The 24,563-nt window shown below is 38.4% G+C and overlaps 1 protein-coding gene across 2 annotated transcripts in view; it reads left to right on the top strand.

The window, feature by feature from the left end:
• The window catches only part of TPCN2 (two pore segment channel 2), a 50,739-nt gene extending 36,633 nt beyond the window's left edge, over positions 1–14,106 (top strand). Inside the window, exons 17-25 of one of the 2 annotated variants that reach the window (XM_088145815.1) lie at positions 491–540; positions 1,173–1,272; positions 1,374–1,445; positions 5,342–5,415; positions 6,988–7,078; positions 7,220–7,302; positions 8,032–8,113; positions 8,723–8,808; positions 9,224–14,106. In XM_088145815.1, coding sequence (XP_088001941.1) covers positions 491–540; positions 1,173–1,272; positions 1,374–1,445; positions 5,342–5,415; positions 6,988–7,078; positions 7,220–7,302; positions 8,032–8,113; positions 8,723–8,808; positions 9,224–9,302 — 717 coding nt within the window. In that variant the 3' untranslated portion in view covers positions 9,303–14,106. The remainder of the gene's footprint in view (positions 1–490; positions 541–1,172; positions 1,273–1,373; positions 1,446–5,341; positions 5,416–6,987; positions 7,079–7,219; positions 7,303–8,031; positions 8,114–8,722; positions 8,809–9,223) is intronic. The other variant, XM_088145816.1, reaches the window with a different exon arrangement.
• The last annotated feature ends 10,457 nt before the right edge of the window (positions 14,107–24,563 follow it).

Here is a 24,563-nt window from a genome sequence, read left to right as displayed (position 1 = left end):
CGTGCGCACGCACGCACACACACTCACACACACACACACTTCCAGGAATGATTTCAGTGAAAGCTGGCAATCTCAATTAAGATGGGCAGAATATAGGATTTTGTTTGTGTTTACCACTTTTTCCCCCATTTAATCCTGTGGGAGGGGGGTGCTCATCTTAAATTCAGGGCTGTCTTCTGTTTGAATTAAAAAGGTCTTGTTGAACATTGTTATTGTTCATTCCCCTTCCCCATGTTATAGTTGAATAGAACATTAATTTCTAATAAATAGGTCTCATCCAATAATGAACAATGGACTTCTTCATCTCTTCTTCATTACATCCTTTTGCTGTCTGCCCCATCTGTTCCCCGTTCTTGAATAATGTTGGGGGTCATTGTGAATTCTGCTGAGATAGGAATTCATTTTGCCAGTGGTGTTTGCTTTTGCTGGCAAATGGACATGTTACAACCCAATCAGTTATAATTTTTACTTTTTAATTCTCTTCTCAAAGGTTTTGGAGGTGTCCACATTTGCTGTATATGGGTTTCCTCATCCAGGCTGGTATGTGTCCTTAGTAAGCAATGTTTGGCAACCTTGGAATTGGTATCTGCAGCAGTGCTTCTAGTAACATCTGATTATGTTCTGTTAGAATATTGGAATGGAAAAATGTAAAAGCAGAAGCTATCTCTTATGCAGTATAAAATGACCTTTTTCTGATGATGGGGAGGCTTTTCCATTTTCTATTTAGAAGTATCAAGGGATTTTTTCAGAAGGATGTGAAAATAAGATCTCTGTATCTGCAGAGGAAAGACTACAACCTTGGAATTTTGCAACATAGCATTTATATTGTATATCCCAGTAGGGAAACCTTTTAGAAAGGAATACAAATAGAAGTAGGTTTATAGACCTATCAGATCACACCTTTAAAACTATTGCAAACATGTGTGAACTCCATCCTGTTACATTTAATCTTGAAATAATCAAAGCCATCTGAGAATGAAGAATAATGGTTAAGATTTGAGAATTGAGGCTATTATGTAAGTCCACATAATCTTGGTTTCTTTTTTTTTTTTGTTCTTCAACATCTAGTGTTGCTAAATTTATGTTTTGGTTGGTGGAAAAAAAGCCACTGTTAATGTTGCTGGTTGTTCCTCTCTATTTTTTCCTGCAAATCTCTTTTTCTGTTTTCCTAGGAGACCTGAAATGTTGGGCTTGCTATCTCTATGGGACATGGTTCGTCTAGCAAATATGTTGATTGTGTTCAGATTTTTACGGATCATCCCAAACATTACAGTAATTCCACTCTTTTATGTAGATTTTAATTTTGCTTTTCTCTCTTAAGAAGATGAAAGGATATAAAAAAACCCACTAATGATTCTTTTCTTCCCCCCAAGTTCATGTCTTTAGTTGCTAGTACACTGCTGGATCTAGTGAAAAATATAAGAACCTTTGCAGGAATTTTAGTGGTAAGTAAAAACCAAGAATGATTTGTGCGTCTCTGTTTATTCCGTCTTCTGTGAAATATTTTTTTGTCAAGAAACATTGGCAATTTATGGAAATGAATGTTGGCTACCATATTGTTTTAATAAATTAATCAGATAGTTTTTTCATAGTGGCTGCCCATCCATTCCTATCTTTCTATCTCTTTTTCTCTCTACTGCTGAACTTGGTCGAACACCCAGTACAGAGATAATGATACCTTTATCTCTGTGGGATCTCCCTAGGTTTACAGGCATAAATCTGTTGTTAAAAAAAAAAAATTAAATCAAAAGAAGACATAACACCAACATGGGTTAAGAATGAGCTGTGAACTTCCAGGATCTATGGAATACTAAGAGTAGCTGACTCATGGAAAATTAATTTGTCAACTAAGAGAGAATGTAGTCTGTATCAGTGTATACCTAGTCTTGGGGGAAGGAATGAGAGGCATATTTTGAGCTTAAAAAATGCTTCCCAGAAAAAAGAGGATTTTCATAGATGAAGGGTTATTTTCACAGATGAATAATATCTTTCATATTTTCTACATTATCTTTCCCTCTTGTATTCCTGTTAAAGTGTTAAGGCAACCAGCTCTAAACCTGAATTGCTATGTAGGACAGCATTGGAAGACTTTGAAGCTGGAGGATACAAGGATACCCATGAGGCCTATACAGGCTGGTTGGAGTCTTTAATGCTCTTGTTTTTAAGGAATGGTGCTCTGCACAGTTAGGATATGAGTCCTGCAGAGTTAGTCTTTCTCAACCTTGGCAGCTTGAAGATGTGTGGACTTCAACTCCCAGAATTCCCCAGCCACACATCTTCAAGGTTGAGAAACACTGGTATAGACTAAGGGCAGACTTGATGTCAGCACTGAAGTAAAGCTACATTTGGAAGCCTTCTACACATCTGAGGAGTATTTCAGGAATGCAGAAAAATAATTTGTGAATTTTAAAGAAATTAAATAAGAAAAAATACTAAATGGATTTAGAGAATATTTGGGAACCACAGAAGCTCAGGGGCAGCTTAGATCCTGATAAGCTGTAATATCAAAACATCCAGTTCTGGGGCGCTGTTTGCTTTTAAGGGCTTCTCTTATCCCTTTGAATTGAAAAGTCTGGGGAGGAGGAAATCTTTCCCTAGTTTTATTTATTTGCTCTCCCCAAGACATTCAGCTATGAAGAAGGCAGGAGCCTTGTAAGAATATTCATGGAGTGTGTGCTATGATACTTGCATTGTTCAAATTCCCCACATCCCAAATTATTCATACAGCATATAGTATTTGTGTGTGTGTGTGTCCCTCTGGGTCAGTCTTGACTCCTAGCGACTACCTGGACAAGTCTCTGCGGTTTGCAACATTTTTGGAAATGGTTGTCATTGCCTTCTATTGCTGAGAGAGTGTGACTGGCCGAAAGTCACCCAGTTGGCTTTGTGGCTAAGACAGAACTGTAATTCACAATCTCCTGATTTTTAGCTTGCTGCCTTTAATCACTATACCAACAGAGAGACTGACACTCTCTCTCTTTTTCTCTCTCTCTTTCTCAAAAGAAAAAAAGTAAAGACGCTCATCTCTTGATGATATATGGATAGATCCATATAATTTGTTTGGGAGCTGTGGGGTTTCCTATAGTCTCTCATCCAAATACTAATTTAATACTCTGAGGTTAGCAAAGACCAGTAAGGTATTGCCATTAAAATATCCCTTGTCTTGGAGTGACCCAGAGTCTTCCATAGTCAGTGTTATGTAGTAAATGCAGTGAATGTTACTGGACAGGTTGCAACAGAGGGAGAAAAGAGAATCATTCTAATTCTATTAGCAGCTCCTATCCTTACCCTTTTCTGTCCACTTGTGGCCTTTATGAGAACTATATCTAAATTTTAGTACCTGAATTTGTTTCTCCTGCTTGCTGTTCATCTTCTTACCTTTTGTGATACTTATATTATTAATGTGTCTTTTTAATTACAGTCTAGACCAGGTTATAATTCAAAGCGGTCAATATTGACCTCCAATCTATTATTATCAACAACAACCCATTATTGTTGTTATTATTATTAGTACTATTAGTTAAAGTAGTATTTATTAAATTATTTTCATATAATAAATGTTTGGGTGGTTGATGAACAATCTGAAACTTCATGAAGGGGTTGATAAGCTGAAGAGTTTGGGGACTCCTGACCTGGACTATCTTTTTGTTGTAGATCTCTGGGAATTAGGAAAAAAGGTATTTTAGATAAATACATTTATTCAGTTCATTCCAGTGCTAGACTGCTGAAGGATTAGACTTCAAGAAACCAGATGTTGCTCATCAGTTGCCACGCTATGAGAGAGGTGGAAATTTCCTGCTCAGAAGAATTGCTGATCCCCCGCACTAATCCGCAATGATTCCTTCTTGGCTTTTATCTGTGTAATACTCTTATTCTTTTCTAACAGTGTAGCCATGGAAAGGTTTTGCATGATATTTCTGCTTTAGAACACATTCTGGAGTTAGAGCTAATTATCTTTCAGGCCTAGAATGGGTCTTTCTTATTTTGAGAATTATTTACATTCTCTCTCTCTCTCCAGTTGTAGAATCCCTTTGTTGCTTTGAGACATATAATCATTTGTGTGCAGTCATTAAATTGTACCATTTACTTCTTTATTTTAAGAGATTTAGATAATAATTAATTTGACTTTCTGCAGTTATCACAAGGAGGAAGGCTCCACCTATTGGCAGGTTTATGCATTGCAGGGTGAAGATAATCCAATGCAATTAAAATCTTTTAAATACTTTGGCAGATAATTCATGGGACTTTTCCATAACAGAGACATAAATACTAACAATTTTCCCAGGCTCACTGAAATGTTTATCTTCCTTAAAGCAAGGCCAGTAATAACATGTGTGTATGAGAAAAAGAGGCATACCCATACAATTTGTGTATGCCACACATTGACACTATTATAAGTAACTGTGACTCCATTAGATTTGCCGTGATACACTGTTTAGTTCCTTTTAAAAACTGACACAGATAGACAACATTTGAAAGCATTTCTATGATCATTTTTATAAAATAAAGTTGACTTTTTAAAAATTGCTTATAGATGTTATGATACTTTTCCACCAGAAAGTACTTAGTGCCCATCTGAAAATCAGGGTAATGAGAATCACAGTGAGATAATTAATTGTTCGAAGGAACCTCTATTATGTGCAGAAGCACCACAGACTATCTCTGTGTACATGCTGTATTTATAGGAATAGCGGTGGATAAAATGTACGCTGTTAGAATGTTTGGCTACAGGCCCCAAAGAGTGTGAGTGGAGAAGTTGTTATAACATGAGGAAGAGCTGTGCACAACTCTGCAGTGTCAGAAAGCATGGGAATAGGAAGGTGATTTAAATTTTCCTGACTATCTGCATCTGCTCTTAAGATCGCCAAACATGTGTCTTTTGTATATTTACTTCTTACCTCTCTACTTTTAAAATTCAAAATTAACAAATACTTTTTTTTTCCTGGAAAATATGAGCTTGGCTATGGGCAAGTCCAGGTAACATGGCAAACCATAAATATAGCTTATCACTGAACTTGTCACTTGCTCTTGCTCCAGAGCAGTGCAACTAGGAAGTAGCCAGTTGTGGTTTACAGTAAACTTCATATGCAGTCTGCTGGTAGTTCTGAACCAAGGTAACTCAACTGTGTCCATGTAAATGAATGAACAGCAAATCATGGGATCACTGTCCTGGAAATATGATGCAAACAGTAGTGTAAGCTTAAGCAATGGGGAGGAGAAGAAAACAGAGTTCAACAATAATCCACACTTACGGTTTATTATGTCACCTAAATGTATCTTATGTCATGTTGTTGCGTCATTCTCAGTTGGCTGCAGTATGACGTCAGCTTTTACTTCACAGGTGGCTTTCTATGCATTCGCAATAATTGGCATGGAGCTGTTTGGAGGCACTATTACTCCCATAGGCAATGTCAGGTAAGATAGCAGTCAGCATGCCAACCCTGCTTGCAATAAGGTCAGAATCTACAGTTCTGTGTAGCATCTAGTACAGCATGGAAATAGATCTGTAATACTGCTAAATATTAGTGATCGGTTGTGATAAAGATCTTCTGGGGAAGCTTCCTGTGCAAATTAGGCTAATTTATATAAGGTCATAGAGAGTTTTTTTTTTAAATTCAAATCATACCAGATTTTTTTTTCTGTTTAGTGATTATATACAGTATATCTATACTCTCTCTAGGGATAATTATCTGAAAAGCATTAAGTAAACTTTGAAGCTGCCAAATTTCCATAACACTGTATTTGCAACTGGCATCTTTTTGTCATTACAAATCAACTTAGAAGACAGTTTTCTACTTTGGAAAACTGTCCATCCCACATCTGATATGTTAAGCCCTTTCCCCATCTGCCAATTTGTACTAAGTTATGTGGATTGCACACCTGTTCTTCTCTTTTCTCCTTTTTGTACATGTGAACCTCCTCCCTCCGCTTCCCTTCTCATCACTTTCCAGTGCTCCTCTAGCTGTGCATCTCCTCGTCTTCTAGCTTGGCTCCTTGGAGGGGGAGAAGTGGCATGTTAGCAGCCTTTGACATGGGAGAGCAGGGCAGAGGCAGAAGTTGTTTGTTTGTTGAGCCATTGCTGGGACTAGTGCTGATGGACAGCAGGAAGAAACATCAGTGGGAAGTTTCTCCCTGGTCCCAAACTTAGGAAAATTTCAGAGGCTAAGAATCTTAACTTCTCTGTGATACTGAGCTTTGGAAAGCGTCTCTGAAGTGTAGCATGGCATAGACTCTTCATTTTTCTCCCCTTTGAACCAAGGGTGGAAGAATAATCCCTGATTTTGCATTGGGCTTACTTCAAAACTTCAGCATGAGGTCTACATTACTCATCAATGTGTTTCTGGCCAGCTGGGTAACACTAGCCCAAATATATGGATTCTTCTGCCCAGGCACTCTTTCTTTGAAAGCATGCAAAGAAGAATAATTTAGAGCTATAATGGGCCAGTTTTCTCTCTTGTGGAAGAGTCTTTTACAGTAGTGATTCTAAGATTCAACTGTGCTTGGAAGTCAGACTTTGTAAGACTGGTTCTAATTTCACCATAGTGAAAAAAAAATCACTGGGTTTAGGTAGAGACATTTTTTTCTTCTTCTTTTAAGGTACCATAATGTCTTTAAGGTGGAGTCCTTGCAGAGAAAAGCATTCTGGACTGAGTGATTCCTAGTTTAAGCCCCACTAACACTATTTCTTGAAATTAAAGCTAATGTTTCTGCTGCATTCTTGAAATTAAAGCTAATGTTTCTGCTGCAGTATAGGGCTGACTGTTTATCTTTCTTACTGTATCCTTTTAACTTTGAAGCATCTTGTTCTTTTGCCTCCTGTCTGTATTTGTAACAGATTTAAATATCCAGGGTTAATTTTCCTCTTCATTTTAAGGACTCTAGAGTATACTTGTGGTAGAAGAATCAGGTCCTACATTAACATCTGATCTGTGCAATGCCACATTGCATACCATGATGAAATAACTTCCAGTTATCATTTCGTTGTAGCCTTATCAATAATACAACTGGAAATACCACTTTCCAGTGTGGCACTTTTGAACAACTGGAGTATTGGCCAAACAACTTTGATGATTTTGCTGTGAGTATTACTCAAGATGTGTTAATTAATAGTTGCTTCAATTACTGGTTTGTTTGCTTGGTATCTCCAAGTTTTCTGTATTCTAAAGATCTCAGAATAGGTTAATGCGCACTCCAACTTCTTTTCTTGTCCACGTGACAGGCAGCGTTAGTGACTCTGTGGGATGTGATGGTTGTGAACAACTGGCAGGTTTTCTTGGATGCATATTCCAGATATTCATCTTCGTAAGTAATGGGCTAAAGCTATGTTTTTGACAGTGCATTCGGTAACCTAATTCAGACCTGGACTTCTCAAATGTTATCAGAACAGGTCTCCAGAATTGAGAAAACATTTGGAGTTTATCTCTTGCTGTATAGTCTGTTTTATTCTTTCCTTGGCCTATGGAGAAGCAGCAAAATAGGTTCCCTACTTCATGGCAGGCTCTCTCATCATCCTAGTTAGTTTTACACACTTGGACAAAATGAAGAATAAAGTGGGAACAAGTTGGTTGCATATTCTGGAGCACTGCCAGGATAAGCCAGGAATCTGGGCTTATTGCTGTGTGCAAGTACAGCAAGACGGGTATAGGGGATAATAAAGGAAAAGTTAGTTATAATACAGAAACTCCAAAGTCTAGAACTGGTAACAGTCTTAATTAGATTAGAACATATGAGCAATGAAGTAGACTTCAGGTTATATCAAGGGGTATCTAGGATAAGAAAAAAAATCAAGAAAATTCTAGAGCCAGAGAACATGCTAAAAAGGCAACAAAAAAGATTAAGTGGCAGGGATAATTCATCTAAGAGAATATGAGAATTTGTAGTTTATAAAAGGAACTGGAAGGAATACCACACAGAAAATGCATGGTGTGCTATAGTTCATATTAAAAGACCAGTGCAGGGAATTCTAGGACTGGAATTGTAATAATAGGCATGACTTGATTTCACCCTCCTATTTTTTTCTTTCTTTTACAGCTGGTCAAAGTTGTACTTTGTCACCTGGTGGTTGACTTCCTCTGTCATCTGGGTCAATCTTTTTATAGCCTTGCTTCTAGAGGTAATGCTTGACTGGTCACCCAAAGCAATGGGCCTAAAGAACACATGAACATTCACAGGTGGTTTCACTTGGAGTAGCACATCTCCTGATGTAACAGTAGGATGGGCAGCTTATATTAGGACTGAGCCTTATGTGGAAACTTTATTTTCAGATTGGGTTACTAGAGTTGAAAGTCCAGGACTTTCCATGGAAGCAGCTTTCACACACACAGAGATAGAACAGTATTTATGCCAAACAATATCTAGGTCTCAGAAGTCTTGCATATTATTTTGATGACTTTTATCTGGAGCATTTTATGTTGGGCAACTTCAAATTGATTTGTATGATTTTTTCTTTGAACTGTTAATTAAAAAATGTTGAATAGGCTGTCCATAGAAATTTGTGCAGCAGCTCTCCTTAAATCTTAGAGAATGGAGTCTTCTCTCTTCCTGCACCCGTTTCAACCCAGTTATAGTGTTTGTTGCTGAGACTTCCACAAATAGCCATTTGTGGTTATATGCTGATCACATGAGTTGGCTGCTTGCCTTGAGTTTTTAAAAATATTGAAATGAATCGGGCAGGGTGCTCCTCCCTCTTAAAATGCTATTGTTTCCTCTTCTTGAACTGCAGAATTTTATTCACAAATGGGACCGTCGCTGCCATGGGCCATCTCTCTCGGAAGTTGAATATCAAATGACAGTGGAACTCATGTTCAGGTACAGGCCTGGCAATGCAGCAGCTTTATATTTTTAACTGGGAAAAGAAGCTTATTGAGGACTATGTTTCCGGAGTGGGACAAACAAGTTTTAACAGTTTTTTCTTTACTGCCGGGACTAGAACACGCCAACGGGAAACAGCATTAAGGACTCCATGCAGATGGTGCCAGAATTTAGAGCGCATTACCCTATTTTTCTTATCTGAATTAAAGTTGATAGGGAATCTATTTTAAAATTAAGCCAGAAAATAATTTTGCATATGAAGTATACATTGGAAATTAAGTAATGAATGATGGGCTATAGAGGCTTTTGATGTTGAAATAGCTAGGGAAGTTATCTCTGGCGTTTAAAAAATAATGTCTTTATTAAGACACTGGCTCTGCTATTTTTTGATGACTCTGGCTTGACCTTACAGGGATGTTTTGGAAGAACCAACGGAGGAAGAACTGATTGCAAGACTTCACCAGCATCCACATATGCATCTATATAGATGACACCTAGCTGGAAATGGCAATCCAGCCTCCTCATGCCTGCATGCAGGTTTTATAGCTAAAAGGAAGATAACTATTACTTCTTTCTAGAAAGAGTGCTAAAATCTTGATTTTATTGTTGAATGCTGCCTCCAATAGATAGTCTTTAAAGGTTGCCCTGTGTTCATTTTAAACATATTTTTAAAATCCTAATTTGACTTCTTTTTAAGTTGATTTTTTTACGTTATAGATAAGATAATTATGGAGCATTAAATGCTTTTAAGAAAGGGAAATGGATCAATGATACTGCACTTTATAGTAAATGTGGTGGAGGATGTGTAACCACGTCTGCTGGCCTGGTGCTAGCACTACAGACAGTACAAAATGCAAACCTTCTACAGAAGCAAACTTCCTTTTTTAGTATTTGTTGTGGGATATGCTAGGACTGTGCCTTATTGTTAGCAAAATGTTTTAGTAAATGCCTAAATGTTTCAAATAATGGATAAAAGTTTGTAGCCTAAGGTTAGGGATTCATATAAAAAGATGTTATTTTATATGTTCCAATGTGGGAAGCTATGTTAGAAGGAAGAATAATACAATGCCAGTTTTAATATCTGCCCAAATCTTCAGAGCACTTTCATGCAAAGATCACTTCAGACCTTGGGCTGACTGTATGTTACATTAATTAGCAGCTATTGGGGACTTGAAATCATGGGCTTTAAGGGGCTTAATATTTTGTCTCCCTGGCCCTCCAATGCCCCTCCTTATCAGGATCAGCCCTCCCTTGTAATTTTGAGTCAAGCTAGACCAAGAACTTTGTGGAAAGGGAAAGGGTTAAATCCTCCTGTTTCTTGTTTGAGGCTCACCTTTGCCTTGTTCTCCTTTTTTTGGTGAAGCCTGATCAGTTTGCCATTGGTGAAATGAGTGCTGAGAGGAAAACAGTTCAAATGATTGGATTTCTGTTTATTGCTCAGACTGGATTTATGCCTCATACTTGAGTTCTTGGGTGAGTTCTGTAATTGTCCACATGTATTGTGGAAAACATTTTGTGAGTATCCCCCAACCCATTTTGCAAGAACGTCTATGACACATAGACAACATTCAAAATGTGCCTATTGGCCATAAAGTTCGGGGACCTTTTTCAAATAAAAAATATGACATGGCCATGTGCCAGTAAAAACAAAATTATAGAAATTAAATCTTAGACCTTTTAATTATAATAGTAGTAAATATATTTATATTGGCTATCTTATGATTCCATCAGGTAGTATGTACAGTGCCTATCTATGTGAAACCCTGAGAACCCCTAAGATACAGTTACAGTTTAGAGATAAAAGTAGCTCCTTATAAGGACAAATGCTATAAGAACAACAAATGGAGAAAACCTTTGTTATGAATAGGTGACCCATGTAGTGACCCAATCCAATGAATTATTTCTATTATTAAATTATTTTATTCATTCAGGGATGCTAAATAGCCCTATTCTTCTGCTTTCTGTCTAACCTCTGAACTTTCTCTTCAGTGCTGAAAGGGAAATTCTTTGACACTAAATAATTTTGATTAAATTATGGTCATCTCATAATATTCAGTTAATTAAAAAATGCACTGGAATATTAATTATCTTCCTTAGACACCATAGCTCTGTTCATACAACATATAGAAGAGCCATGTTTTATTGAACCCAAAGTTCTGGGTTCATACAACACACTGAGCCATTAATTAATCACATGGGCTATAAAGACGTGCAAAAATTTTTGCATTGAACTGTTTGGGGCATGAAATCTCATAGAGTGCAGAATGACCTGTTTTGAATATTCCAAGAATATTTTGAGTTCAAAACAGCTCAAACAGTGTCCAGAAGGCTCAAAATAGCAACTTTTTGAGTGCTCAGAAAGGGGATATTTGTGAAGTTTTATGCTTGAAATAGCTCAAAATGAAATCTGTTGCACACCCTAGGGCAAAACCTACTGTTCTGGAAACTGAATGTTTCTTTTCTGGACTCTGCTGATCTAATCATTCCAAGGTTGCTCCAATGGTTTCCCAAAAGTTAATCCTCTGAACTGGAAACAATTTGTGGTGTTCCAGACATGGGCCTGTCCTGTTTCATCCAGAACACTGCAAACCAGTTCTGGTTTGGAAAATCAGCTTCTGGAAAAGTGCTGAATGTTACATTCTGTAATGGTAGATTTTGCACATCCCTATTAGGCTATAATGTGGTTGCTAGTTTTTAGTTTACCATGTCATGCAAACACTGACCATTCTTATTTATTTATTTATTTTGACCGAAATAAAAGAGGGGGATGCAGTTAAGAAGTTGCTGTATTTATCTCTAAGAATTTTTTTCCTCCAAGTAATTTTTGCTCTAAAATGGGAAGGTCATCTTGGATTTGCAGAGAATATGATAATGCAGCCAGATGGGTTTATTTCTTTTGAGGATGACACGTTAAATTCAGGGCAAATACAGTAGCTACTGCTAGGTTTTTTTAAAAAAAGGTTTTGGTTATTTCCTGCTTGCCATCTTAATGGGATAAGAAAACATTAAAGTGGAAATGTGATGTGTTCCGTGTCACCCAAAATACGGAAGCCGAGGTGTACCACCCTTGCACTCTTAAGTGACCATCTAGGAAAATATTTGTACGCTATAAAAATAAAAACATTAATGGTTATTGATCAATAGCCATTTCATTTGCTATGATCTGCGCTTCTGATGTGGATTCCTTTGGATACCATGAAGTTTATTGTATTTATTGATAGAGCTTTCATTTTCCACAGAGAATCCTGCCTAGGCTGCATTACAGATGGATTGCAATTTGAATATTACCCCTCCTTAAAAATTATTCCACGCAGAAAGCTAAGGAAGAGCTCTAGCCTTTCTGTGACACATTAAATCTATTTTCTGCTTCTAATATATAATGACTATATATTTATATATACAGAAACGTTGGCATTCTTTTAAGCTAAGAGTTTTCATAGCTTACTTTATGGTTGAGGAACCATTGGTACTCCAGATGTTGCTGATTCTAGCATCTTTCACTGTTGGCTATATTTCTAGGGCTGTTGTAGGAGTTTCGGGAGGGCAAAACATTCCCCTATCCCTGGCTTGTTTTGGTTTGATTTACCTTTTGGACATCAATGACAACTATTGTGAATATCATGATTCTATATTGAACATTTCATTCTTTTTAAGCTGAAGAAAAATGAGCGTTTTTCTGTACTCATGACAGCAGCTGTAACCTCCAAAAGTTCTTCATGTTACTTTTTTCTTCCAGTGGTGCAATTTGGGCAATGCAGTGTCCCAAGTTTACCAGTGCAATATAATTTTGAATTTCTTGTGCTCTGAGAACATATGGAGAAACCACTAAAGTTGTTTGCATATTATGAAGTTTTATGTATTAATTTGAAAAAAAGGAACTGTAAAATGTATCTATGCAAGTTCTTTTTTAAGACCACAGATGTTACCTTATGTAATTATTGTTAATACAGTAAAATATTTTTGAAACAGCTGGAGTTCTATAAATTATTTTGTGTCTCTACTAGCATTAAATCTGAAGTCCCAGATCTCAGGCTGTTTGGCTTGCTTCATAAATAATAGTAATAATTACCCTGTTGCTGTTAGCTCTCAGAAAGATTTAGAGTAAAACTACAAATATATAAATCAAATTGAGAACAGCAGCATAACATCAGTAGTTACAAATAGACATTACACAGTTTCTATAGATTAGTTTTTAATGAAATGTTTACAATCACCCACTACACAGCATAGTACAAGGGAAGTATTGCCCACCTGTTGCCTGAGTTGCTGCTTCATGTAAATTGAGTTTCATAAACAAGCAGTTGACAGTAATAGTTTTTCTTGCATCCTGCAATTATTAGGGAGATATACCTGGCTCTCTACCCCTCCCTTTTCCCCACTTTTTACATTTACAACAATCCTTTTGGGTAGGTTGGGCAGAGATGGCATATGAGTCTGATCATTGTCTTAACAAGGAATGTATAAGTCCTGAAGCCTGTAGGGAATGAGTCTTGAAGCCTTCAAGAAACTTGCATAAGTGTTTGGATTATTATTGTGGCTCTATTTATTCATCTGCAAATTTTGTCTTTGGGTATATTTCCATGTAAACATTTTGTCTTCATTTAACTGAATTTTCTAAATATGGGAAGTCCTCAGTTACTGACTACAATTGGGACTGACAACTCCATCACTAAGCAGGACAGTCATTAAGCACAATGTCGTGTGACCATGCCACCTTATGAGGTCAGTTCTGGCTGTGGCCATTAAGTGAATCACTGTGAGTCATTAAGTGTGATGTCATGTGACTGCAACTTGTGACTTCCTGCTGGCTTCCCTATTGACTTTGCTTGTCAGAAGCCGGCTGTGAAGGTTCCAAATGGCCATCAAGTGACTGTGGGATGCTGTGACTGTTGTAAATGTGTGCCAGATGCCAAGAGCCTGAATCGTGATCATGTGACCATGGGGATGCTGTGACAGCCACAACTTCAAGGACTGGTTGTAAGACTCCTTTTTCAGTGCTGTCGTAACTTTGAATGGTTGCTGGATGAGTGGTCAGTAAACGAGGACTACCTGTATGTATATTCAGGAATGCAACCTACGAAGACAATGAACTATATTTCTGTGATAGAAATGTAAAGGGTTACAGCAATCAGGTATGCAGAGCTGAACAAAGTGAAGCCTAAATATACTTTTGTAGCAATAAGTATGTATTGCGTTATGATTTTCTTTTCCTCTAGCAAGAGCACAGATCTACAGTTGTATGCAAAAATTTAGACACTCTTGATCAAATGGTATGTTTCAATGAATCTTAAGTAAACACAAGCTGATACAACCTCTACGTAGTGTAAAGTTAACATTTTTCTGCCAACTTGAATGCATTGTTGCTATTTATGTGCAGTTGATCAGAGAACGTTTAAAAAAGTGAGTATGGCACATCAGAGTATGTCTTTCCAGTCAGTATTTTGCAACCCATAGATCATCAGGGTTGATTTGGTTGACCTGGCTGGCTAGGCAGGTGTCCCCTTTCTCACAATCCAATCCATGTGTATCCTCAAGGCATTTGCTCAGTGGAAGAGGATGATCATCCTAAATACAAATAATGTGTAATAATTGTTACGGACTAATAGGAGGCACTATGCTACTGGTTTCATCTTTATTGAGAGTCACCAGGCATAGGTAATCCTTCAGAAAGGGAATTTACAAATCTTTGGCACTCCTTTGTGGGAACCTCCAAATCAGCTCAGTCTTCCCAAATGAGTATAGTAGCAGATTCCTGCGCTGGGCAGGGGGTAGATTAGATGATCTCTGTGGGTTATTCCCACACTACCTGTGATTTCATAACTGCAGCATGTAAAGACAAGACTGCTTAGTCTGCTTAGTCCCCCCCCCCCCCACTTGGAGTACTAATTTAACTATCAAGGGTTACATGATGGAGCTGTGCACTTTACCAAGGGAGTTAACATGAAGATAAGAAAGAAGGGCATCTTCAGAATACGCTTTTAGGCCCAGGTATTTCTGGGTCGTACTTTTTATTAGGAATGCATGTTCTGCCTGCCTGCTTTGGAAAGCAGTTTGCAGTGATACAGCATCATGGAAGATTCTGTGTCTTCTATAAATAACGAACTACAAAAATGGAAGACGGAGAAATGCTGCTGCCGCCGCCAAGAAGACTGATGTCAAATAGATATGGGTAACTCATTTTGTAAACCCACTTTCGATGCTAGATGTGGAAAGTGACCCAAGAAATGTTTTCATCTTAAGAGAAAAGTTAGGCACCTGCCAATTCGTACCATGCCCTCTCCTACTAACCAGTACATGAGGCAGCTAAAGTAATTTGAGTGCCTGAAGCAAGGAATAAGACAACCGTTTTTAAAGAGCTGGAGACGTGGAAAAAGCATTGTGTACAAAGGCTGGTCTGACAATGGCACAGAAGATAGAGGCCCCATAATTAAAATCTGTAGATCAGCTGCAGTCAACCCTACCCACGGTGCCTCAGATCCAATATTGGCAATATAATTATTTTTGCTTGGGAACATATTTTAGCCATATCACTTCTTCCAAAGATGGCAACTTTTGCTCTTGAATTATAGCTCTGCTCCTGATAATGGTGAGGAACGATGGGCACCCTAGTCTAGCACTATCTGGAGAACCACGTATTGCCTACCCCTGCTTTAGAGACAGTCTTCAGAGGCTTTTGTCAATCATGTCAAGGACAAGTGAAAAGCAGTTTTTTTCCTGTCTTAAATGTACTGATCTGACTACACAATGACTGCAATATTAGTTATATACTTACATAAGCAGGCACATTGCTCCTTATTTAAGGACGTTCTTCCAGTGAAAAACTCCTCCCTCTTGGTTGCTCTCTCACCCTCCAGTTTTGTTTACTACAGGGCAAGGGTGTCCTGGATGGGTCTCAAAAATGTCAAGATGGCTACAACCATCATGGATGCCCCTGTGCAGAGTTGCAAGGGAAGAGGAGCTTTACCTCAGAAAGGTGATCAGATCTCCAAGTTAGATTAGAAGTGTGTTCTAGATTATGGCCTCATTGTCTGTTTTTATTCCAACCAGATTAAGTACAGTGGTATCATTAGCTGAGCAGCTTCATGGATAATTTGTCCTGAGCTGTATTTCATCACTGATAGTCAACCCTGTAAACCAGGGATTCCAGAAAATTCAGCTAATATTTGCCAGAACATGGATATGATAGTGCTGCTTGGCTTATAGTCAGTGGCACAATACCCCATGTTCAGAAAACCCTATGGTGTTATAGGGCTTAGGAGGTCGAAGTTAAGACTCAAGACACCAAACACAAATGCATTTTTAAGCTATGGAACCTTAATAAGTGACTTTATGCAAGGAGGTATCTCTCAGCTTAACCGTTTGCAGAATTGTTGTGGGGAAAAATAGTGAAGAGAATGGTCCAGTTGGGTTCATGTTAAGGTATAAAATGGTTTGCTTGTTTGTGGCTTTCTATATTATGAGAACCCAACCACTGGCTTATAGATCATGGCTTACAAATTAGTATATTTATAAAGCTGTATAATTGCAAACTGTAGCTTAGTGTGATCTGTACACGTAAAACATATATGCCATGTTGAATTCCTGAAGGAAAGACCAGGGTATAAATCTGAAATTAATTATTTTAAAAAGCTAATGCAAGAAGCCTAATCAACAACTAGAGCGTTATGTCTATGCAACTGTGTGATGAATAATTAGTCTACTCAACTGAAAGACAAATGAAGAAAGAAGGGAGTGGTATTCAGTTAGGAGAGGAGACTAAATGGTTTGACTTTCCAAGTGAGAGACGTCTTTTGTTGAGTATGAGTGAAAATCCCTTTTTCTTGGTCAATTGGAAAGCTCAGCTAGATGGCCTCCTAATCCACTCTGTTCTGATCCTAAAATGTACGTGAGAATTATCGTGCAGGATTGGATTCTGGCAGCTTAGGTTGCAGTTCTCCCCGGCTGAGGAGTGTGGTTTTGTTCCACCAAGGATTGTGATGCAAATCTGCAATACTATAGTGTTGAACTGCCACAGGCTTGGGTCATGTCAAGATGATGATAGCGCTTTACAATAATGATCTTATTAAGGTAAGCAGGAGAGCCTGTCTAACCTGTATTGTTTTACTCAGTTACATCTCCTTTCTGCATTTTGGGTTGAACTGGTTCCAGCCCTAATGTGCTGCTGAGCTGTTGCCAGTGTGCTTTTTATTAAGCAATGGTCTTAGAAAGTAAAACCTGAGTCTTTAATGTGGCCTCTCCTACTTGTTTTAATACTGGTGAGAATAATCTTATATTTCACCAAAACTATGTGTATTTAGTTTCTGGCTTCCTGGATAATTGAGGGTTCCTATTAAGAAGACTTGAACAATTCTTGCTATAGAAAAACTGCTGGATAGGCCTCCTCTGTTTGGAATTAAAGGTGAAGGTGTTAAACTCAGACAATAACACTCAGATCAAAGTAGCCAACAGAAGGGGGCCACAAGAAGCGCAGATTGTCCCATCGCATCACAAAAGGTGCTACCTCTCTTTCTCTGTAATTGAATTTCATGAAAGAAGCAAAGCTATTCTTTCCAAATGTAATTTAACCAGCTCCCTGGCTGGATGGGCAAGGAAAGCACCTGCTTTGTTTGCTAGAGGTGTGGGCAACCGACCCTCCTTCCCTAATGGGGGCTGGTTAACTCATAACTCCAATTTGTGGGGGCAGCAGCAACACCTGTTGGCCAACACAGATGATAACCTCATTCATGGCCTAATATCAGGCAAAGTTTGGATTCTGTGGGCTTTCCATGAAGATTGCTTGTCTGTTCAAGTATCTTGAAAAATGAGGTGCTCCTTCTGAGTGCCACCAATCGAAGCTCTGAGGCAGGGCCCTTCATTTTGCCCACTGTTTCACTTTGACAGAAATGTCTCCTGTGCATGTGCAAATGTGAAGGGCCAATTAAACGGTGGTAGCTAAAAGTAGGAATGCTGCTTCATTTGCCAGAATCATATCAGAGGGATATGATATTGGAGGGAAGTCTCCTTCGTAGTTTCACACAGAGCTAGGACTTATGCATATTTTCTTTTCTTTTATTCATAAGGATTGTCCAAATTGTGAAGCACATATTTGACAAGGCCCAGAGCAATGACACTTCAACAAGTAAAGGACTTCTGCTAAGACCAAATATAAAATATAACCAAAATATTACCATACTATTACCTTGGGTTTTATTCCCCTTATATGAAGTCAATTTCTCATTCACAGATAACTCTCAAAAAGGATTTTGTTTACATAAGTGCATCCATTCCATTTACATGTGCCTGTCTTGAACCAAGAATTCACAATTAATAGAACTGTCACCAAGCATATTTTTTAAAAAATTATTTATACATAGACTTATCCCCGCCCATCTCCCCACAATGGGGGACTCTGGGTGGTTTACATCAAGTTAAAACAATAAATACATAATTAAAATTTATAAAAAGACAAACACATCTACACAGATGGAAATAAAATAAAATAAATAAATAAATCCAAGAGGTTGATGGAAGCCACACTAGGCCTCTAGGGGGCTAGCCAACCCCATTTCTGACAACCTTCCGCCCCACCCCAGGCCAGATGGCAGAGCCAGGTCTTCAAATCTGAAAGGCCGGGAGTGAGGGGGCCTGTCTCACCTCCGGGGGCAAGATGTTCCAAAGGGTGGGGGCTACAGCAGAGAAGGCCTGCCTTCTGGACCCCGCTAGTCGGAGTTCTTTTGCTGAGGGGGTCCGGAGCATGCCCTCTCTGTGAGATCGGGTGGGATGGGTTGAAATCGTGCGGGCGAGGCGGTCCCTCAGGAAGATATTCACTATATCTTCAAAAGTGCAGCTGCAGTTTAATGGGATACACTTACATTTGATTTGTCAAGTACAGAACAAATGATTGTCAGCTTACAGTACATAAAAAAAAAGTTTGAATATTTTTTTCCGACGTATTCCATGGCAAGTCTTAACGATTGCAGGATTTCAATTCCTATTTCATATTCCCAAATGTATAAAGGTTGATCTAACATAGGTCTTATTCAGAGGAGATAGAAATATAGCATTGGCTACTAATCTGGCAAAGGATCGGAATGCTACAAAATGCATTGATGGACTAGGAATTCCTCTTCTTGAGTATCTAAGATTACGTTTAAAATAAACATTAAGCTATGAAGGTACATTTGAAGGTATCAACATGTACCCAGTTCTTTCTACCTATTATCCTCTTTGTACATTTCCACTGTTGTAGGTGGAATACAGATAATTCTGTCATGGTATCTTTAAGATTAAATAGTTTTAACTGTAACCCTATGTTCTGCCAGATGTGTGGTGAGGTCATAGGATTCTTTGAATCTCATACTTAGGATATGGAGAGAGGTACAATTTCAGAAGACCTCTTGGTGCAAAAAATTGTTGTTGGTAGTTTTCCAGTGTTGAAACTCTACAGTTACAGAATATAGCGAAGAGGCATTCTGATGCTTCTCCCTGTACTTCAGATCAACCAGAACCCAAGCTCTGTTTTGCTCCAAATTCTGAGTAAACTTCACTGGAAAGAAAATTGGGGGGAGGGTAAAAAAGAAATATAAGTAGGTATTGGCAGTCTGCACTTGAACAGAACTGAAACATAAAGCTTTTAACACTATCTCCAAATGGCCTGAGTGCACAGTGTGTTGACTGTTTATTTTTCCTGTGAAAGGAAGAATAAAGCTTCAAATGCCCAGATTGTGAAATCCAACCAGGGAGATGTTAGCACCATATTTTGAGAAGCTTTGCTGTATGCCATATGCTTGTAACCACAGTAAAGGCAGGAGAATACACATCCCCTCTTTTAGGGAATGTTCTCTGTAGTTTATGGCCCAAATGGAAAGTGTGTACATTTTAAAACAGGGATTATCATTATGCTTATCTGCTAAAGGCAGTATAACATTTGGTCACTAGATGGCACTGGATTTAGTTAGATCTGGATGAAGTTAGTTCTTTGCTGCTATTCTTTCAGTTTTAGAAGGACAATAATGTTCTTGTCTAATTTCCATACTGTTGTTTCTTCTGGAACTTCCATGACAGCTGTAGTCCTACCTGTCAGAGCCAAGAATCAGCTCTTGCTTCTGGGCTGTTTTCAAGGACAGCCCTACTTAGAATGCACTGCAATTATCTGGTTGTAAGATTATTAAAGGTAAAAATAGGATATTCCAGTCCTGGGAATTTCATCGCTGACACATTAGGTATTCCTCATTAGTACTTGATTCAGAGTTTACATTACTTATATAAAGCCCAGAGGATAACTTCCTGATTATACTGAATCTACTATCCTTTCGTGGAATTGCTCAGGGTACCAAAACCATGTTCCACTGAATGCAGTTATAGACTTACATCAAATCTTCCAGTTTAACTCAAGAAGACTGGAAGTGGAGCGGCTGTCGGTAAGCATGTATTCCCCTTTCTGTTTCATTACTACATTTGCTGACTGATGAAGACAGCTAGGGTGACAGGCTGAAGTGGAGAGAGTGTGGTTTAATCAAGGCCCTAGTGATTCACCTCATGTGAACCAAGAATGCCCTTGCTCAGACCTTCATCTCTTAATCTCTACCTTTGCACAGTGTTTGATCAGGTACTTCATATCCAGTGAAGGACTTTATACTCCTGGATTTTATATCCCCAAGGCTTCACTGTGTTCGACTTCTGGAAGGCAGAGCTTTCATTCTTAATATGCTTTGTACTTTGCCGCAAAGTATTATTATTGTTTCCTCTGTTTTGAATGGATGCCACAATATTGCTGTGCAAATATAATTATCAGGAAGATTGTATAAGTCCACACAATAGAAGGTACACCGTACATTTCCTTACAGTCACCTAGTTCAAGTAAGTTATCATCAAACATATGACACAACAGGTGCAAATTCTACCTTCCTATATTCCAAATGTGCCACCACCATAAAAAAGTCACAAAGTTTGGGGAGTGTCTCCTAAGGGTATGAAGCAAGTTGCTTCTGTACTTGGCCAGGATTGTATGCTGTTCCAGTATATTGTTGGCATAGTCAGATCCCTAATTACTATTCCATTTAAATACATTAAAAGTGCCGTGCAAATCAAAATTCAATTGTTGTGCTTACGTGCAGCGAAATTAAGAAACAAAGAGACAAAAAACACAACTACCCTTGCAGCACAAGTATTTCTGCCCTTAGGCTATCGACCAGAAAGAACATAGAGAAACTTCGCCTTAATTTATATAACTGACTTGCTGTCTTGCTGCCACGTGTATATGGAATATTCATACATTTCTTTGCATCGGGTCCTCACTGGAGTACTGACTGAATAGGAAGAAAACACAGTGGAAATTAATGCTAAACCAGTCTGGGGGTAAAATGAACCATCTGCCCAGGGACATTCAGGTTTATGCAGCTGAGACATCCCTTTTATAGCACAACTTGTTCAGTTTCAACCCATGTTTTTATAGTAACTAGATGGCATCTATGTTGGTTGTATGTCTGAAGGCAAACTGTCAATTGTATTGATAATCAGGTATCTAGACAGAACTATGAGAAATGTGCCAACGAAGTTGGATGCTATTTTCTTTTGTACAATCTGAAGTTTCTTTTTATTTTTTCATTATTTAATCATAAAATTTCTACCTTGAATTCTTTAATTTCCCTTTCACATCTAACAGAGTGCTAGGATGTATAACTTTCACTTATAGCTGAAAAAAAAGACAACTCCTCCAAAATGTTATAAATGGATTAATTGAATAATATAATAACGGTGCAGATTGTTAAAGTGGCTAACTTTGTAAGAGGTTGGAATGAAAAATAATTGGAAATCAGTTTATAGAAGAGTGGTGTTTTGTTTCTTTCATACTGAAATCTCAAAGTTCACACTATTATACATTTGTTTTATCAAATACACTTTCAGTTTATTTAAGGTGTAGAAACACGTACACATACCTACATATATGCACCATTATAAATCCAGATGCCACACTTGTAACTGAACAATATCATCTTCAATAACAATATCATCTTCCAGATGAGAATATAATTTGTATTATTATTTATACTGAAAAAATAAAACACAGAGTTTAAGATGAAGGTGTGATTTCTTGGAACTGGAATAGAGCAGGGTGGTGGTGGTAGTGGTGATGGAGGATTAGCCCTTCCTCTTTCTATGCAGGAGCCCTGATTAAAATACACCTCCCTCTCTTGACTGCTCTTTCCCCAGAACTTCTACACATCTCCAAGTCCTAGTTACTTTGGCTCCCAAAGATTTCAAAAGCTGGATGTTCCAAGTCCAGAATTAACATCTCATCCATTTAATAGTTAGGGTTGTAAGGTTTAGAGTTGGCATTATTCACACTGTTGTCACTTGTTCTTGGCATGGCCCTTTGTCATTTCCGTCTACAAGATGTCACTCGTACTTAAATATAACGTTGCCAATTTTTCTGGGACAAAGCAAGAGGAATTCTGAACAGGTTGGTCTTTGTGAGGAAACACAACCTTTTTCAAATGAAAGCAAGGAGGGGCTATCTATATCTGGCCCAGACACAATCTGCAAAAGTGGTGGTGGGGAAATCAATGCTTTGATCCACTATAAAGCATAACAACAGCTGTGTTCAGAAGGTTTGCTGTGGTTAGCTGGCATTATCTTCTTTGCAAAGCAAGTACATTGTAAACCGGTAAAAATTAACTGCCAGAGTACAATGCTGTTTTTGTGACTTTGGAATTCAGATAAAGCTCTGCTTCTCTTGGCAGGCTGATGAAAAGAACAGAGTATTTGCATACAGGTGAGGTGAGGCTGAAGCTCAAGTGCCTTGCCAGGTATGCAAAGGGCCTCCAGCTGTGAGTGCACTCTTTTAATTAAACTGGAGCGATGTTGACCTGAGCAGTGGCAGAAGTGAGGGGCCAGCTTTGGAAATATGCAATACCAAGAAATGTCATTGGATGGCAGCAAAGCATTTGACACTTACCAGCATCTAGGCTCCACGTGGTGACTTCCAGGGACTGTCAATCAGCAAGCAGGAGATGGCAGATCTGAAGTTACTTCCAAGTTTGTAAACTGGCTTAAAACTCTGACGTACATTCTGAACAGGAGGAATTCTGAACCAGTAGTTGTCAAATGTGGCCATAAGGAGCCTCTATTAAGTTTCAGGCTTTCAACCACCCCACCCTTCAGGTGGAAAGCTGCCACCTTCTTCCCCACTCCTGCATCTGGCCAATTTTAAGTAAGAGCATTCTTATGTGGTTTAAATTATCCAAAATTATTTCCTAACTTCACTAGAGCTTTTGATACTTAGTTGCTTAGATCTAGGCTTCCAAGCAACAGGCAATATTAAAGCAACCAAAACAACTGGAATAAAAGGGAGAAAGTTACTTTTTTGCTTACCTTAGTTCACTATGAGATCAGAGTAACTTACCATCAGAGTCAATGTAAGACTGTCAGATCTAGGCTGCAGTAATCCAGTCATCCACTAGACGGCAGCAAGGAAGTAGATAAAACTTGAATCTGCTACCTAGTGGACCTCAAGATTTTTGCAGCCAGCCAGTGACTTCAAAAAGACTTAACAGCAGAATGGCTCCTTATTATAACAGGAAAAAGAGGCCTCGATCAGATAGCGGCTGGAAAATCCCTGCCTGAATTCCTGAGAGCCACTGCCTGTTAGTGTAGTACAGGGATGAGGAACCTTTAGGGCTGCAAAAGTCCAGACAACCACTCTAGGTCAGTGAAGTGTCACCAAAACCTCTCTCTGCTCCCATTTAGTGTTTGTCCAGATTTTTGCAGCCCCCAAACAGCAGCCATTGGGAAACTTATGTCCTCCTGATGTTGTTGAATTGCAACTCCCAGCATTATTCACAATTGGCTCGGCTGCCTGGGATTGCTGGGGTCTGTGGTCCAGCAGCATCTTGAAACCCAAAGCTTTTCCACTCCTCCAGTTCCATTCTGAGCTAGAAGGACCAAGAAAACAGATTTCTATGTTTCCAACTGGGTGTTTCTAGTTATTATATAATGTGTGTAACTTTTAGGCATACTTTTTCAAGTTGAAAGGCAGACAAACTCTGCCTGAGGAGTTCATACATGAAGAAGTACAAGATTAGACATGGAACAGTTTAGATAAGATAGAATCTGAGATTATTATTCCATTTCTGAATATGTTTAAGCCACCATCTGAACAAGTACGTACATATTCCTGAAATTGTAATTTAAATAGGTATTAAGAAGATGCCAGAAACAGTGAGATTGATTATCCCCCATGTATTGGTTGTGAACTGATCTAGTATTCCCTCTCCAAACCCAACCGAAAAACCCAAATGCCAAAGCAAAAAAGCTTACCTGCTTCCTCAGAGAAATGAAAAAACAAATTGGATGTTACACTTTGGCACCAAGTGTCATTGGTTTGGGCTTTGGCAATGGGAAGCTCGTGGAAATTTCCACAGCTTCATCTGTGAACATTCTCCTTTCTAAGCTGTTCTTTGATTGATGTGATTTTATGTGAAGTCAGAGACAGCCTGGCTGTGTGTGAGGGAAAGATTCTTCCATGCATAAAATGGCATAAAATTGTATTTGTTGCTTTTTTAAAAAAATGGCTAGACTCCTTATTAATAAACGACCATCTTCTCAGACTATTTACTGGCCTGCTGGATTTTTTAAGTTGATTTCTTCCTTTCACTAATGTAATAACAACTGAAAATACAATAATTAAAAGTATAGGTGATACCTTGTGGAATATACAGTAGATTTAAGTCCCAAGTAAATCTGAAGAAATGATGTAGAGTAGTTGTTCAAGA

Source organism: Python bivittatus, unplaced genomic scaffold (assembly GCF_059951505.1).
Source record: "Python bivittatus isolate LINGU-HERP-01145 unplaced genomic scaffold, Pbiv_v1 ctg000480_np1212, whole genome shotgun sequence".
Classification (NCBI taxonomy): Eukaryota; Metazoa; Chordata; class Lepidosauria; order Squamata; family Pythonidae; genus Python; species Python bivittatus.
The sequence above is the reverse complement of the archived record's forward strand: the minus strand, read 5'-3'. Positions and strand labels throughout refer to the sequence as shown.